This window comes from Microchirus variegatus (genome assembly GCF_963457635.1).
Source record: "Microchirus variegatus genome assembly, chromosome: 16".
Classification (NCBI taxonomy): Eukaryota; Metazoa; Chordata; class Actinopteri; order Pleuronectiformes; family Soleidae; genus Microchirus; species Microchirus variegatus.
In genome coordinates, this window is record NC_139817.1 from 3,527,425 (window position 1) to 3,543,567 (window position 16,143).

At 40.5% G+C, this 16,143-nt stretch overlaps 1 protein-coding gene across 2 annotated transcripts in view; it reads left to right on the forward strand.

Moving 5' to 3' along the window:
- LOC310938174 (mitogen-activated protein kinase kinase kinase kinase 4-like) overlaps nucleotides 1–16,143 on the forward strand; it is a 60,966-nt gene that overhangs the window by 29,065 nt on the left and 15,758 nt on the right. For both annotated transcript variants that reach the window (XM_083902626.1, XM_083902625.1), the window contains exons 4-15: nucleotides 5,409–5,534; nucleotides 6,077–6,187; nucleotides 6,471–6,561; nucleotides 6,732–6,862; nucleotides 6,948–7,002; nucleotides 8,117–8,195; nucleotides 8,275–8,450; nucleotides 9,332–9,404; nucleotides 9,919–10,129; nucleotides 11,805–11,966; nucleotides 12,441–12,527; nucleotides 15,628–15,963. In XM_083902626.1, coding sequence (XP_083758752.1) covers nucleotides 5,409–5,534; nucleotides 6,077–6,187; nucleotides 6,471–6,561; nucleotides 6,732–6,862; nucleotides 6,948–7,002; nucleotides 8,117–8,195; nucleotides 8,275–8,450; nucleotides 9,332–9,404; nucleotides 9,919–10,129; nucleotides 11,805–11,966; nucleotides 12,441–12,527; nucleotides 15,628–15,963 — 1,638 coding nt within the window. The remainder of the gene's footprint in view (nucleotides 1–5,408; nucleotides 5,535–6,076; nucleotides 6,188–6,470; nucleotides 6,562–6,731; nucleotides 6,863–6,947; nucleotides 7,003–8,116; nucleotides 8,196–8,274; nucleotides 8,451–9,331; nucleotides 9,405–9,918; nucleotides 10,130–11,804; nucleotides 11,967–12,440; nucleotides 12,528–15,627; nucleotides 15,964–16,143) is intronic.

Here is a 16,143-nt window from a genome sequence, read left to right on the forward strand (position 1 = left end):
TCGAGGCCGACATTTAAAATCTTTGGGTTAACCGTTGAAGATGATTACGCTGTCGCTTTCACACGCCTCACGACCCCGTTTCTATATTTAAATCCCCGGCAACAGCAACGTTTAGAGCAAAAATGCAGCGTCAAATATTCGAAATACTGATAAATCAGTCCACAAATATAAATTTAAGTGTCTGCCCATATCAATATCAGTCCGATACAGTCATTTTAGACCTTTTATATCCGTGTCCATTGATTTTGACCAGGACCGATACCAATACTGTGTATTATATTGGCTTATCCATTATACAATAATCTATTTAAAGTGTTCAATAATCCTACTTTTTTTTACCCCATTGATTTGAGCTGAATCTATAAAAATTAGGAATGGCACGATACCACTTTCTCCAAAGTCTGATATCGATATCACAAATTTAAATATCTGTGTGATATTTCATCCAGTGATTTTGACCTCGACCAATACCAATACTGGCTATTATATTGGCTCATCCCTACCCAAAATGGTAAAATTATCTACTTAAAGTGTGAGGTAATCTTGATATATTGGTATCGGTATCGCAGAACTACAGAATCCTACTTTTTTTCTATTTTTACCCCATTGGTTTGAGCTCAATCTCTGAAATTAGCAATGGCACGATACCACTTTTTCAACTCTGATATTGATACCACAAATGTAAGTATTTGCCTATACCAATATTAGTCCGATACCTTTTAATTATCTGTCTGATATCCAATCCAGTGGTTTTGACCAGGATCAATACCAATATTGGCTATTATATTGGCTTATCCCTACAAAAAAAATCATAAAATAATCTACTTAGTGTGTTAAATAAATAGATAATCTGTGATATATTGGTATCTGTATCATGGAACCACAGAATCCTACTGTTCTTCTGTATTTACCCCTTTGGTTTGAGCTGAAACTGTAAAAATTAGGAATGGCATGATATCACTTTTTCAAGTCTGATATATTATTGATACCATAAAATGCAAGTATCTGCCGATACCAATATCGGTACAATCTAGTAATTTTAGATCCGTGATTTAGCCGATATGCTGATATATCAGGAGAGCTTGGGCCAATAATCGGCAGATCTTGGTGTGTTTGCTGATAACCGACAAAGCCGATATCTGCTTCTACCGTCTAAAATATCGTGGATCCCTGTATCCGCCGATATTTGATCCAGTGATTTTTGACCTGTATCGGTCTAAGACACTGAGTATCTTATCATATCGACTAATTTCTTATAAAAATCATGAAATAATCAACTTGACTTCCTGTTTTTAGGATTAGTTGTGTAAAATAAGTAGATAATCTGTCATTATTAGGCAGGAGGAACTGTTTCCAACACATATCTGTATCGGCTATTAGCCGCGGCACTCTTGATATATCGGCAATTCGGTGTATCTGATATCGGTCCCAATATTAAAACCTGTGACTTCATCCAGTCGAACGAAGGAAGGAAGGAAGTTAAAGAAGTGAGCGGTGGGAAAATCTGTGGGTGTTAGGATGCTGAATCACGCCGACGGTCGCCGCTAATCAGTCAATATCGATGAGTCATGATTCATTCATTTTCCCGCCTTGGGAGTTTACGAAGAAGTCAAATATCTTAAAATGACAAATAATCCAGGAATTCCGAGTGACCTGAGCTGAGCTGAGCCGTCTCTGGCAGAGAACCAGACACGTTTAACAAAAGGTAATCTGAGATTGAGGAGCGAGCCTGAGGGGCACGAGTCTCTTATTTCCAGCTGTGGAGATTAAAACACGAGGCAGAATCTGAACACACGCACACACACACACACGCACACACACGTGGGGAGTAATTCAAAACATGACGGTTGGTTTTTTTCCTTAAACAAACAAAGTCAGAGTCGGTCCGTCTGGACGTTTGCCAACGGTGACAGTTGAGAAGAGGAAGTCGTTTAGAGACGGAAAAACTTGAGATTTGAAAACACTCACACACGCGTCTCAAAACTGTGTGTGTGTTTTTGTGTGTCGTACGTGTGCGTGACCACTCTCTGGTCTCCGTGTCCATATGTGCTCTGACCCACATCCCACTTCCTGTTCCACATCCAGAGCAGCAGAGTACACACACACACACACACACACACCCGGTGGACGTGGAGGGAAGTGCACGTGTTGTAAATTTACGATCCTAATCTGGCAGCATTAAATCTACACGTGGCGATGCATAAATCACTTTAACGTCACCGTCGCTGCTCTGTTGAGTTTAAAGCCTGATTTATGTTTGCGGTGTCGAGGCTTCACTGTAAGATAACATATAATAATCCGCATATTTTATAACGTGTGCTTTGATTCAAGTTGTTGTTTTTACTGCCGCTCAAGTTCGACAGCTTTGTTTTATGTTTTATAGTCCATTTAGTCCAATTAAAACAACGCTTTTGAAGAATTTAAGTAGAAATAAAATACTTAAATAATCGCATTTTATCTAAACGTGTGCTGATGTTCTCAAATGTCTCGTCTTTGTCCACAAACCAAAAAGGATTCAGTTTTAATGATTATATAATCGATTAATAATCAGTTTAGACAGTTCATGCTAATGCTAACGTTTTCCAAAATTAGCATTTTAGGGCTCCAAAAACACCTGTTCCTCATGGATAAAAAGCCGATACGATACTGAAACCTTTTTTCTTGTATGTACGGACCCTCAAACTCTTGCGTAAAAAAGCTACTAGCAATTTGCGCTCCTGTAGCACCCGTTGGAGTTGAAGCAGAGATGCTAGGCAGGAATTAGCAGAAAAAAATACGGCCAAAATTCTACAGCAGTTCTACTATAGACGATTTGTGTCTTTTTTAAAAATGTAAACGCTCGTGTCGTCTGCGTATTTGTTGTCCACAAACCAGAAATGAGACAATCGTGAAGAAAACTTAGCGTCACAATCGTAAAGCCAATGGTTTTGAGCAACGACAGAAGATAAGATACGATAAGATCTTCTGATACAACACTTTAATGTCGAAAACATATTTTCCCGGTCGCCTGTTAGAGATATAGATGGATACCTTGACCTCCCTCGACCTCCATCAGACTCTCCCTCCTACTCCCGCTTCCATTTTTCCATTATGTTTCCACTTTGCGGCTCTGCTCACGTTGTGTTCAGCAGCAGCAGCAGCAGCAGCAGCAGCAGCAGCAGCAGCAGCAGCAGCAACAGCAGCAGCAGCAGCAGCAACATGGCTGCCACTGTGTCTCCCCACCATTTCATACCCAGGAATGATAATGAGTAGCTTCAGGACGCCTTGTTTTGAGTGACTGACTGTGAATTTATGGTTCAGGAAAAGTCAGACAGATGGAGAAGGATAAGATGCATGGACACATGGTCTGAAAAGTCATTACAGCAGATGATGATGATGATGATGATGGAAAGTGACGGTGCAAGGACGAGAGGGACGGCGACATACAAGGACGGCGCGCAAACAGTATTGAGCGAACGAGACCTAATGGACATTTGAAAGGGATCGAAGGGATGATGTCACCGTCTACCAGCCCGATTTTTTTCACCGACAACTTGTCTGCTCACATACTCTATATCACAAACACACACACAGGTTTGCACATCGACTTCCATTCTTTTGGACAGTCTAACCAAAGCGTCATCCTTGAATCTTAAACTCAACCAGTTCCTCAGAAACGACGTCCAAGGTTTTGACCTCCATGAGGACTACTGGTCCTGATTAGGTCACTATTCATGACAGAAAAGGTCCTCAAGAGGTAACAAGGACGACACTGAACAACATAGTATAACGCAACGTTAGCCAAAACCATCGTAAGACATTGTACGTCATGGGCCCTCTACTGGATTGAAGGGGTACTAGTTCCGTAGGCGCCGGGTGGCCTGAAAAGTTCCTCGGCCGACTTAGAAGGAGTGATGCCAGAGCAACGGATCTTGGCGAACGCTAAATTCAACCTTTCCAGATACTAATTGCATTATTTTGGGTGCCTTGCTCACAACCCTCCGGTCACAAGCCAAGTTCCCTTTCCACTTGGCCACGGGTCTCGCGGGGTGTGCTGTGCCGTGCCAATCTCAGAAGGGCTCAACCTCCAAGGACATTCATGCTGATATGGTTTACTGCATTAGAAGATGTTGCTACAGCTTTATCAACTGTGCTATAGCAGGCAGGTAAATTCAAGAGGGGTAGGGAGAGCCTTGAAGATTGACCCAAGGTCTGGACATTCAAGAAAACCACTTGGTGATGGTATGAGAACCTTCTGCTCTTGGTGTGTCGAAGGTTTCTGCCACAGATTTTGGCCCCAGATGGTCAAACTTGGCACGTTTTGAAGTTCTGGACTAGTGTTGCTTCCACCAGTTTGAGTCGCAGACAAAAAGGGTAGGTTTAAATATCTGCTGTTGATGACTTTTTGGACAATCCTAGAATCCTACAAGTGTTTCAGCACCGATGGAAGAAGTTCGTAGCCTTCAGGGGGAAACTATGTTGGGAAAAACAAACCACAATTGGTCAAATTCGACCATTGCGTCACGGTCAGCCTATGAAGCTTTCATCCCGGCTCCCGTGGCAACGTGAACTTCACATCCCACGTTTTCAAATGAGAAGTGACAGCCCGAGTCAGTCGGCATGCGGTCGACGTTATTTTTAAACACGTCGTCTCGTGATGGTTTAATGCGTCATAATGTTTCTGCTGTATCCTCCTCCTCCTCCTCCTCCTCCTCCTCCTCCTCCTCCTCCTCCTCCTCCTCCTCGTCCTCGTCCTCCTCCCGCTCCGGTCTGGCCGCGGCGGCGGCAGCGTCTGTAATTACAGCCCGACTCCGTTCCAAAAACGGTCGACATGATCATAACTGTGGGTTCTGCGGGCGACGGGATGTTCTGGCGACCGCGGTCAGGGTCCCCGCGGCTCCTCTTATTTCCTGCAGGAACACTGTTTACATATCTGACGTGACCATGTGACTGGATGACTTGACGGGTCAGCTGACCGTCTGGTTTGTTGGCGTCCTCACCGATTGGCCGGCTGCTTAAATGACTTTGCTGACGGTGACTCACAGGACTGACCGACTGACCCTCATCAGAGGTTTCTGTGGAGTTCAAAACCCAGCGCTGGGTTCCTGTTGTTTTCCGTTCCAAGGCTTCCGTACGGAATTTGTTAAAAAGTCGTTTAAACGTGCGGCTCCTCCCACTTCTTCCGGGAACAAACAACAGAATAGTTTTGAAGGATCTGGTCTCGTATTTTCGAGGCACAAACATCTGGCTGTAGATGTTTCTGCCTGAATCCACTTTACTTGTGTTGTTGGCCGTTTGTCAACAACAACAAAAATGCATGTTTTGACCAGATTTTTGCACGTTTTTATTTCACTTTGTGAGGTGTTGTTAAAGGACGCCTGACTTGTCACCGACGTATTTCCTGACTCTTTCCTGTCTCGGTCTCACAGGACGAAGAGGAGGAAATCAAGCTGGAAATCAACATGCTGAAGAAATACTCTCACCACAGAAACATAGCCACTTACTATGGAGCCTTCATCAAGAAGAGTCCACCGGGCCACGACGACCAGCTGTGGGTGAGTAAATTGAAACAGTACTTAAGTACATTTCTGCTCCCCCATATTTCCTTTCACCACAACCTGTCTTGGCACATAGCCACACATCTTTGAGTCCGGTTTAGTCAGAGATTTTGTTCTTTTTGTACTCCACTGATGCCGTTAGTGCTTGTTCATTGAGTGAACTGTTGGGTTTCTCTTCTTCACAGGAAGTCGGACGCTTTATTTTCCAGAATAAAAGCCCCCACTGTTTTGTCGCAATCGTTTTGTTTTCGTATCATTTTGTACTTTGTAATTGTTTGGGGGTCGTAATTGTAATTTAAAAACACAGGTTTTGATAAATTACATGGAAGCCAAACGTCTCTCAAGCTAGCCATTGTTAGCCTCTGTTAGCAAACACCAGTGGCAGATCTGATCCTGAAAGGTCCAGAGATGGAAAACTACAAAGCTTCTGCCAGTTGTTGTTGTTGTTGTTGTTGTTGTTGTTGTTGTTGTTGTCGTCCTTTGTGAGTCCAGAATTGTCCACTGCTGTGTCTCACTGTCCCCTGTCCTCTCTCCTCCAGCTGGTGATGGAGTTCTGCGGCGCCGGTTCCATCACAGATCTGGTGAAGAACACCAAAGGGAACACGCTGAAGGAAGACTGGATCGCCTACATCTCCAGAGAAATCCTCCGAGTGAGTCTGTTCTCGCCGCTAACTGCTAACCGCTAACTGCTAACTGCTAACTGTGTGGTCTGAACATTAAAATATTATGATTTATTTACTCTCTGGCATCAGTTAGTTAGTTAAGTGTGATGCAGCACATTTTCCACACAGTTTTCTCTATCTATCTATCTATCTATCTATCTATCTATCTATCTATCTATCTATCTATCTATCTATCTATCTATCTATCTATCTATCTATCTATCTATATTTCTCTCTGTATAAATCTACCTGTTTTTAACATTGTCTTCAGGGATTAGCTCACCTCCACGCTCATCACGTCATCCATCGTGACATTAAAGGACAGAACGTGCTGCTGACTGAAAACGCTGAGGTCAAACTCGGTACGTCCTTGTTTTCTTTTCTTTTAAACGTCATATTTTAAACTGTTGACAGTTGGACGCCTGCGATATTCACGGGATCACAATAAAGTAATGTCCTAATGTTGTACTCGAAATCTCAGAGGATGAGCTTCAGTAGAGGATAAATTCTGCATTATCCTTTATCTCCTCAGTGGACTTTGGCGTGAGCGCTCAGCTCGACCGCACGGTCGGTCGCAGGAACACGTTCATCGGGACGCCGTATTGGATGGCTCCGGAGGTCATCGCCTGCGATGAAAACCCGGACGCGACCTACGACTACAGGGTAAGAACTTATCACTTATTTCATTCAAATCGACCTTTTAAAAGTTTAAAAAATGTAAACCAGACTTCTGTCCTCTGTCCTTCAGAGTGACCTGTGGTCCTGTGGAATCACTGCTATAGAAATGGCTGAAGGAGCTCCTCGTAAGTGTGTTGTTACATTTGTTATGTTGGCAGGTGTTTTATCGCGATATTTAAGTCAGGATATAATATTATCATGATATTGTCACGATACGATATTATCACAGTGTTTAAGTCACAATACGATATTATCACAATGTTTCAGTCACGATATGATATTGCGATGTTGAAGTCACAATACGATATTGTCACGATATATTATCACGGTGTTTAAGTCACAATACGATATTGTCACAATGTTTCAGTCATGATCTGCTATTATCACGATATTTGTCGCTATACGATATTGTCATGATAAAATATCACAATGTTGAAGTCACAATACGATATTATCGCGATATATCAGTCACAATACGATATTATCACGATACGATATTATCACAATGTTTAAGTCACGATACGACATTATCACGATATGATATTATCACAATGTTTAAGTCACAATACGATATTATCACGATATATCAGTCACGATGCGATATTGTCATGATACGATATTATCACGAAGTTCAAGTCACGATGCGATATTATCACAATATTTAAGTCACAATACGATATTATCATAATATATCAGTCGCGATGCGATATTGTCATGATACGATATTATCACGATGTTTAAGTCACAATACGTTATTATCACGATGTTTAAGTCACTATACGATATTATCACGATATTTAAGTCACAATACGATATTGTCACGATATGATAATATCACAATATTTAAGTCTCAATGCGATATTATCATGATATATCAGTCAAGATGCGATAATGTCTTGATACGATATTATCACAATATTTAAGTCACAATACGATATTGTCACGATATATCAGTCACGATGCGATATTGTAATGATACGATATTATCACGATATATCAGTCACGATACGATATTATCACAATATTTAAGTCACAATACATTATTATCGCGATATGAGATTATTATCACGACATACAAGTCACAAAACGAGACATTTGAGAACGTCATCTTTTTTTCATATTTGAGAGACGGCGATCGACGTCTTCCAACATTTTCTGGACCAAACGTTTACCCGATTAATGCAGACGATAATCCGCAGATTAATCTAATCTAACTTCTGATATTCCTTGTTCCCTCAGCTCTGTGTGACATGCATCCAATGAGAGCTCTCTTCCTCATCCCCAGAAACCCTCCTCCACGACTCAAGTCCAAAAAATGGTGGGTAAATGTTTTTCATCATCGACCTCCCTGTCACAAAACACACACACACAAGCGTCTGACCTTTGACCCCCGACAGGTCAAAGAAGTTCTTCAGCTTCATCGAGGGCTGCCTGGTGAAGAACTACACACAGCGTCCTCCCACCGAGCAGCTGCTCAAACACCCGTTCATCAGGGACCAGCCCAACGAGAGGCAGGTCCGCATCCAGCTCAAAGACCACATCGACCGTACCAAGAAGAAGAGGGGGGAGAAGGGTGAGTGTCCGGATCCTGCTCAACCCGCATCAGCGCCGCAGGTGCACCCTGTGGTCTACCACGGGAATAACGTTAAAGAAACAAACAACTCCTTATATGGACGTCCTGGGGACGTGTGTTCACGGGTCATCACATCAGGCTTCACAAATCAAAGTTTTGATTCTAGATAATGAAGTCACGACACGATATTATCACGATGTTTAAGTCACAATAACGATATTATCAGGATGTTTAAGTCACAATACGATATTATCACGATATTTAAATCACAATACGATATTATTACGATGTGTCACAATCCGATATGTCACAATCCAATATTATCACGATGTTTAAGTCGCAATACAATATTATCACGATCCGATATTATCACTATGTTTAAGTCACAATCTGATTTTATCATGATGTTTCATTCACGATACGATATTATCACTATGTTTAAGTCACGATAACGATATTATCACGATGTGTCACAATACGATATTATCACTATGTTTAAGTCACGATAACGATATTATCACGATGTGTCACAATACAATATTATCACGATGTTTAAGTCACGATCCAATTTTATCACGATGTTTCAGACACGATACGATATTATCACGATAAAGGTATTATCACGATGTGTCACAATACGATATCACAATGTTTGTCACGATCCGATATTTTTACGATATTTAAGTCACGATACAATATTATCATGATATCTAAGTCACAATATTATATTTTTAGCACGATATTTAAGTCACAATGTGATATTATATGCAACCAGTTTTTCAGCTACTTAGTTTTTTTTATCCTTCTTAAATTGTTTGTGGGGTTGTTTGGTCGATAAATAAATAGTTTTCATTGTTTGTTTGTTTGTTTGTCGTCCACAGATGAGACGGAGTATGAATACAGTGGCAGTGAAGAAGAGGAGGAGGAGGCGTCGGAGCAGGAAGGAGAACCAAGGTAACACAAATACAATCTGATTTAAAGTTATAGATTTAAAGGAAGATATTAGCTACATCTATAAAATATATGACTGTTTTTAAATTAGCGTTGAATGACTCACACACACACACACACACACACACACACACACACACAGACCTTGTTGACGTCTAAAATAAAACTGTCTGCTCCACACGATGATTTTCCTCACTGAGTCACCAGCAGCTTGTCCCGCTCTCTCTGCTGTTGCCTAGCAACAGAGCTTCAGTTAGACATGGTACAGATCACTAACGACACCTAACTCATGAATTATGTATTTATTTATTTAAAAATGGAAGTTTTTATGACTCTTTGTTTGCTTTTTCTTTTTTCGTGTGTCATGTTAGCCAGTTCATTTAGTTGAAGTCAGATGTTTTTTTATTTAAAGGTACAGTATGTAAACTTTACAGCGGGATGATATGATACGATACGATGACATAAAATCCATTTTATTTGCGTAAAATAAACTTTTGTCTGAACTTCTTCGGTGCAGCTCCATCGTCAACGTCCCCGGGGAGTCGACGCTGCGCCGCGACTTCATCCGACTGCAGCAGGAGAACAAGGAGCGCTCGGAGGCGCTGCGGCGCCAGCAGCTCCTGCAGGAGCAGCAGCTCCGCGAGCAGGAGGAGTACAAGCGCCAACTACTGGCCGAGAGGCAGAAACGCATCGAGCAGCAGAAGGAGCAGAGGAGGCGACTGGAGGAGGTGAGAGCGCCCTCAGGATTCATATCGTACTTTTTTGTCATTTATCCTGACTTGATTTCTACACACACGAGATGATATTATCACGATATTTGATATGATAATATCACGATATTGAATATATTATCACAATATTTGATATGATATCACAATATTTGATATATTATCATGATATTTGATTTATTATCGCGATATTTGATAAATTAGGATATTTGATATCATGATATCACGATATTTGATGATAATATCCCAATATTTGATATTATCACGATATTTGATATATCGCAATATTTCATATATCATCACGATATTTGATATATCATGGTGTTTCATATGATAATATCAAGATTTTTGATATATTATCATGATATTTGATATATTATCGCGATATTTGATAAATTATGATATTTGATAAATTATGATATTTGATATCATGATATCACGATATTTGATATGATGAATCACAATATATGATATATCAACACAATATTTTATACATTTTCATGATATGTCAAGATATTTGATATGTTATCATATGTGATATAGGACAATATTTGATATGTTTTCATGATATTTGATATATTATCACGATATTTGATATGATTCGCATATTTATGTCGCATAACGATATTATCCTGATATTAATGTCACAATATTCAATATACAGTATTATCACAATATTTGAGTGACGGTACAATATCGCGATATGCAAGTTGCGATACATTTTTATCAAGATATTTAAGCCAAAATAAGATATCGCAATATACATTTTATATATATACATATATATATATATATATATTTTTACGTTTATTTGTAACACGATACTTAAATGATAGATTATAAAATAATCTCCGTTACTCGACAAATTTAATCCAAAAAAACAACATGAAGTCATTTTAAAAATCCTTAAACACAAACTGAACAGTGTGAGGCGTCTGTGAAGAAAAACACCTTTTTATTTTCCAGCTGCAGGGTTTTTTTTTTTAGCTGATTCATGATGGAGCTTGTTGATGAGTCACACTTCAGAGGGCTGTGTGTGTGTGTGTGTGTGTGTGTGCGCGCACACGTGTGCTCTCCTGCTCTGATGGATTATCACCTGAGGATTGAGAAATCTCTGAGAGGTGAATGTGTGTGAACCTGCTTCACCTCATCTTCATCATCATCATCACACACTGAGCTCTCAGTGTCAGAAAATGTACAAATTTCTGCTCGTTTTCACCGTCTCTGTTTACGTCTAAATCCACAAACATCGTCATTTACTTATAATCCAGATTATTTTTAAACTTTAAAACCCTGTGGAGAAATGGCCTTGAATGCACCGTATTAAGGCAAATGTTTTATGCGAAGGAGAAAATAAAAGCGTGACACGTCGCGTCTCGAGTTTCTCAAAAACATCAGCGTCGGATTCTGACATTTCAGAAAACGCTGAGTCATCGTCAATCACATCAGCAGGTTTTTTGTCTTCAGGCTGTGATGAAACTGATATTGTTGCACTTCTGACTTCTGTGTGTTATTATCTTTATTATCATCATGTGTCCGGACTTGTTTTTTCACTCCGCTGTGATTCACTGACGAGCTCAGAAAAGTTCAAGTCTTTTCAAAATAAGAGCGTTTGTTTTGATGTCGGTCGACATCGACCCGCGTTTTAATCGCCTGTTTTCGTCCCTCGCGGCAGCAACAACGGCGCGAGCGCGAGATGAGGAGGCAGCAGGAGCGCGAGCAGCGCCGGCGCGAGCAGGAGGAGAAGAGGCGCGTGGAGGAGATGGAGCGGCGCCGCAAAGAGGAGGAGGAGCGGAGGAGGGCGGAGGAGGAGAAGAGGCGGGCCGACCGAGAACAGGTAGCTAATAAACCCGCGGGGGGGGGGGCGTGGCTTATCATGAGATAGAGGGGGGACATATTATGCAAAAAATATCAACTTTTTCAATCGTTTACGCTAAATTTGTGGAAAACAGGAAGTCCTTGATAAGTTCTATTCTTGGCTCCACAGTTCAGCACAGAGTTCTACACAAACCTCCAGCCTCAGAGGATTTATCTGTCCATGTTATATATGACGACAATGTGCCTGCTAGAGCCTGCTAATGATCACTTTTCCGAATGCTAACTGCTGTTAGCTCCCAGTAGCCTCTGTGGCTGATGTCAATTCCTGTCCCTTAAGTTTCGTTTTTTACTTTTTTTAAGGTGGACCTTTAAGGTGGACCTAAGTCATTAGAGCGTCCGTCCGCCTATGTTTCCCCCCGGTGATTTACAGATGGTTTAAAAAACGTCACTGATTCGCTTCATTCTCATGTTTGTGTGTGTGTTTGACGGACAGGAGTACATCCGTCGTCAGCTGGAGGAGGAGCAGAGACACCTGGAGATCCTGCAGCAGCAGCTGCTCCATGAACAGGCCATGCTGCTGGTGAGTCTTTATACTGCATGTTAATGTACATTTACTCTCCACCAGGGGGCCTCAAAGTCAAAATGAACTTCTAGTCTGGTCAGGAGGGGGAAAAAAATGAACGGTTTAGTGATTAGAAATTCAAATTTTATCTTGATGATTCCATCGTGATGTTGCAATTACAAATATTTAGCATGACGTCGCACACCATTTCAAAATAAAAGTGTTTGTTTTGATATATAGTTCAAGACAAAAAAAAAACATTTATGATGAAAAAATTTTGAATTTTGTAATTTCAAAATAAGTGTCGGGCCCCTGCTCTACACTAAGGCTGAATTATAACAAGTTAATAGATGCTTATAACACCGTTAAGTAATGTTCATTAATAATACCTTTATTGTACAGTGTTTTTTTCCAGCCTTTTTATTGAAAATCTGTTTCCTTGATGTGATTCCGTCCACTTTTGTGTCCCACTGGTTATTTTTTATTATTATATTCATTGTTTCCATGACTCACAGGTTGTTATAAAATCACGATGCAGGTTCTTTTATTGTTATTTTTTCCATCGTTACACAGAGTTTTTTCCCCTCAAATCTTAGCCGAGGGAAATTTTTGGATCAAGTCATGTGACTTCAGAAAGATCCCAGAGGAGTCTTTAACAGCTGAGGTCAAGACATAATAATAATAATAATAATACGTTTTCTCTGGGTTTGTGGAAGTCACTGAGTGATGGTGATGTCATCCAACAGGAAGCAGTTATGTTTTTAAAGAAGGATTCTCCTTCTCACACACACACACACACACACACACACACACACACACACACACACACACACACACACACACACACATTCTTGTACTTGCTGCATACTGAGGACTGGTTTGCTGACAAAGTGAGGACCAGCATTTCCACTTTATAAATCAACACAATTACAAATATCTACTTCATGAACGACATCTACAAAGAACTACTGGTTGCAGTACCATAAAATGTCGGCAAGTGGAGCCCCATAGCAAAATGTTTGGTCCAAAATTTGACCCAAAATGTTTGGTCCAAAATTTGACCCAAAATGTTTGGTCCAAAATTTGACCCAAAATGTTTGGTCCAAAATTTGACCCAAAATGTTTGGTCCAAAATTTGACCCAAAATGTTTGGTCCAAAATTTGACCCAAAATGTTTGGGTCAAATTTTGGACCAAAAATTTTGGGTCAAATTTTGGACCAAAAATTTTGGGTCAAATTTTGGACCAAACATTTTGGACCAAACATTTTGGACCAAACATTTTGGACCAAACATTTTGGACCAAACATTTTGGACCAAACATTTTGGACCAAACATTTTGGACCAAAAAAATTGGGTCACATTTTTTTTTTCAAAATTTTGCCCAAAATTTTTGGTCCAAATTTTGACCCAATTTTTTTGGTCCAAAATTTTTGGTCCAAAATTTGACCCAAAATTTTTGGTCCAAAATTTGACCCAACATTTTTGGTCCAAAATTTGGCCCAACATTTTTGGACCAAAAATTTTGGCCCAACATTTTTGGACCAAAAATTTTGGCCCAACATTTTTGGACCAAAAATTTTGGACCAAAAATTTTGGACCAAAAATTTTGGACCAAAAATTTTGGACCAAAAATTTCTTACTATAGTATGTCCAAAAGTTGAAAAAAATTGGACCAACAATTTTTGGTCCAAAATTTGACAAAAAAGTCATACTATGTATTTCGTCCAAAATGTGATTTTTTTTTTTTTTTTTACAAATTGATTATAGCATGTTATAGCAACCTAAGGAAGTGATTTCAATGAAAACAAAGTGAGGACCGGCCAAAATGTCCTCACTCTGTAAAAATGACCTCACTTTGTTGGTTAAAAACCCTCACTGGTCCTCAGTATGCCGCAAGTACAAGAACACACACACACACACACACACACACACACACAGGATATCCAGATAAAGACAGGATGTAAACACATCCCTGCGTCCTGATTTCACACCGTCACTTCGTCGTCACCGAGTGGATTTAAAGGAAACGTCGTGTCTTTGTCTTTTGTTTTTATTTTAGCATCAGAACTCTTCAACTGTTTCTGATGAAATAGTGTTTTTCTTCTGTGGGCTGCGTCGTGACCTCGTGACCAAAAACTTAACTGCTCTAACAGACGTTTGTGTTCAGAAAAGAAAAAGAAAAAAAAAAGATCTGCCAAAGTCGTTAATATTTGGTTTGGATGTTTTTCCTCCACCACGACCTCAGCAGCACAGTTTCCCTCTCGTTTATCAAGTCCAAACAAAAACAGAGGCCTCACTTTTCTGCACACGAACACTTTGAGAAACACGAGACAGACAAAAGTATCTGACACACCTGTTAAAGAAGGAAAATACAGAGTTACAGACGTCTATTTTAGGATAATAATGAGTTCATATTTTGGTATCACAGTCACAACTACGGTGGCCATGAGGTGCAAAACACAAATGCAAAATGCAAAACGTAAAACACAAAATGAAAAACACAAACGCAAAATGCAAAACGAGAAACACAAATGCATAAACGCAAAATGCAAAACGAAAAACAAATGCAAATCAAAAAGCGCAAAACAAAAAACACAAATGCAAAACAAAAACGCAAATCACAAAACACAAACTTAACTAATGTTTTTGTTTTCTGCGTTTGTATTTATTGTTTTGCATTTTGCGTTTTTGCATTTGTGTTTTTGTAACCAACACACAAACGAAAAACAGAAACGTAAAATGCAAAACAAAAAACGCAGATGCAAAAAGGAAAACGCAAAACACAAATGCAAAATTTAAAATGAAAAACGCAAAACACAAATGCAAAATTCAAAAAGAAAAACACAAATGCAAAACAAAAAAATGCAAATCACAAACTTAGTAAATGTTTTTGTTTTCTGCTTTTGCGTTTGTGTTTTGAACCTCGGGGCCACCGTACACAACACTGCTTTACCGCAAGAAATACGGACCATACTGTACCAAACTGAAACTGTGTCACTCGATGGAAACAGCTTACCTGAAATAGTGGTGCTAGCTTATTGAGAACCAGAACGAGACCTTGTTTATATCAAACAGAATGCATAAATAAAGCTCAACGCGAACCCTCCCTGTACTCAGGAGTACAAATGGCGGGAGCTGGAGGAGCAGCGTCAGGCTCAGAAGCTGCAGAGGCAGGTGCAGCAGGAGCAGGTCTACCTGCTGTCTCTGCAGCAGAACCAGAACCAGAACCAGAACCTGAACCTGGACGCTAGCAAAACAGCAGCCGCTCACCAGCCTGATTCAAATCCTCCGCAGAGTCCTGGTCTGGACTCAAAAACGACAACGCCAACAAGCGCTGACTCTGAGAAGACGCTGTTCGGCGAGAAAAGTGCACACGCCGCCACGCTACCTGTCGCCGAGCGCCAAGGCCCCGCCCCCCAAGGCCCCGCCCCTGACTCTGAGCCCGTCAGAGAGGTGAAACCCTCGCAGCTGTTCGATGCTTCCTCTTTGCTTGTGTGTACTCACACTTGTGCTCGGTGTGTTTCCGCGGCGATGGTTCAATGCTGCTGCTGCTGCTGGTGTTTGGGATGTTTTCACGTCTTGTCTCTAAACTTGCAAGTCTAATGATAATCCAGCAGGGGGCGCAGTGAAAAA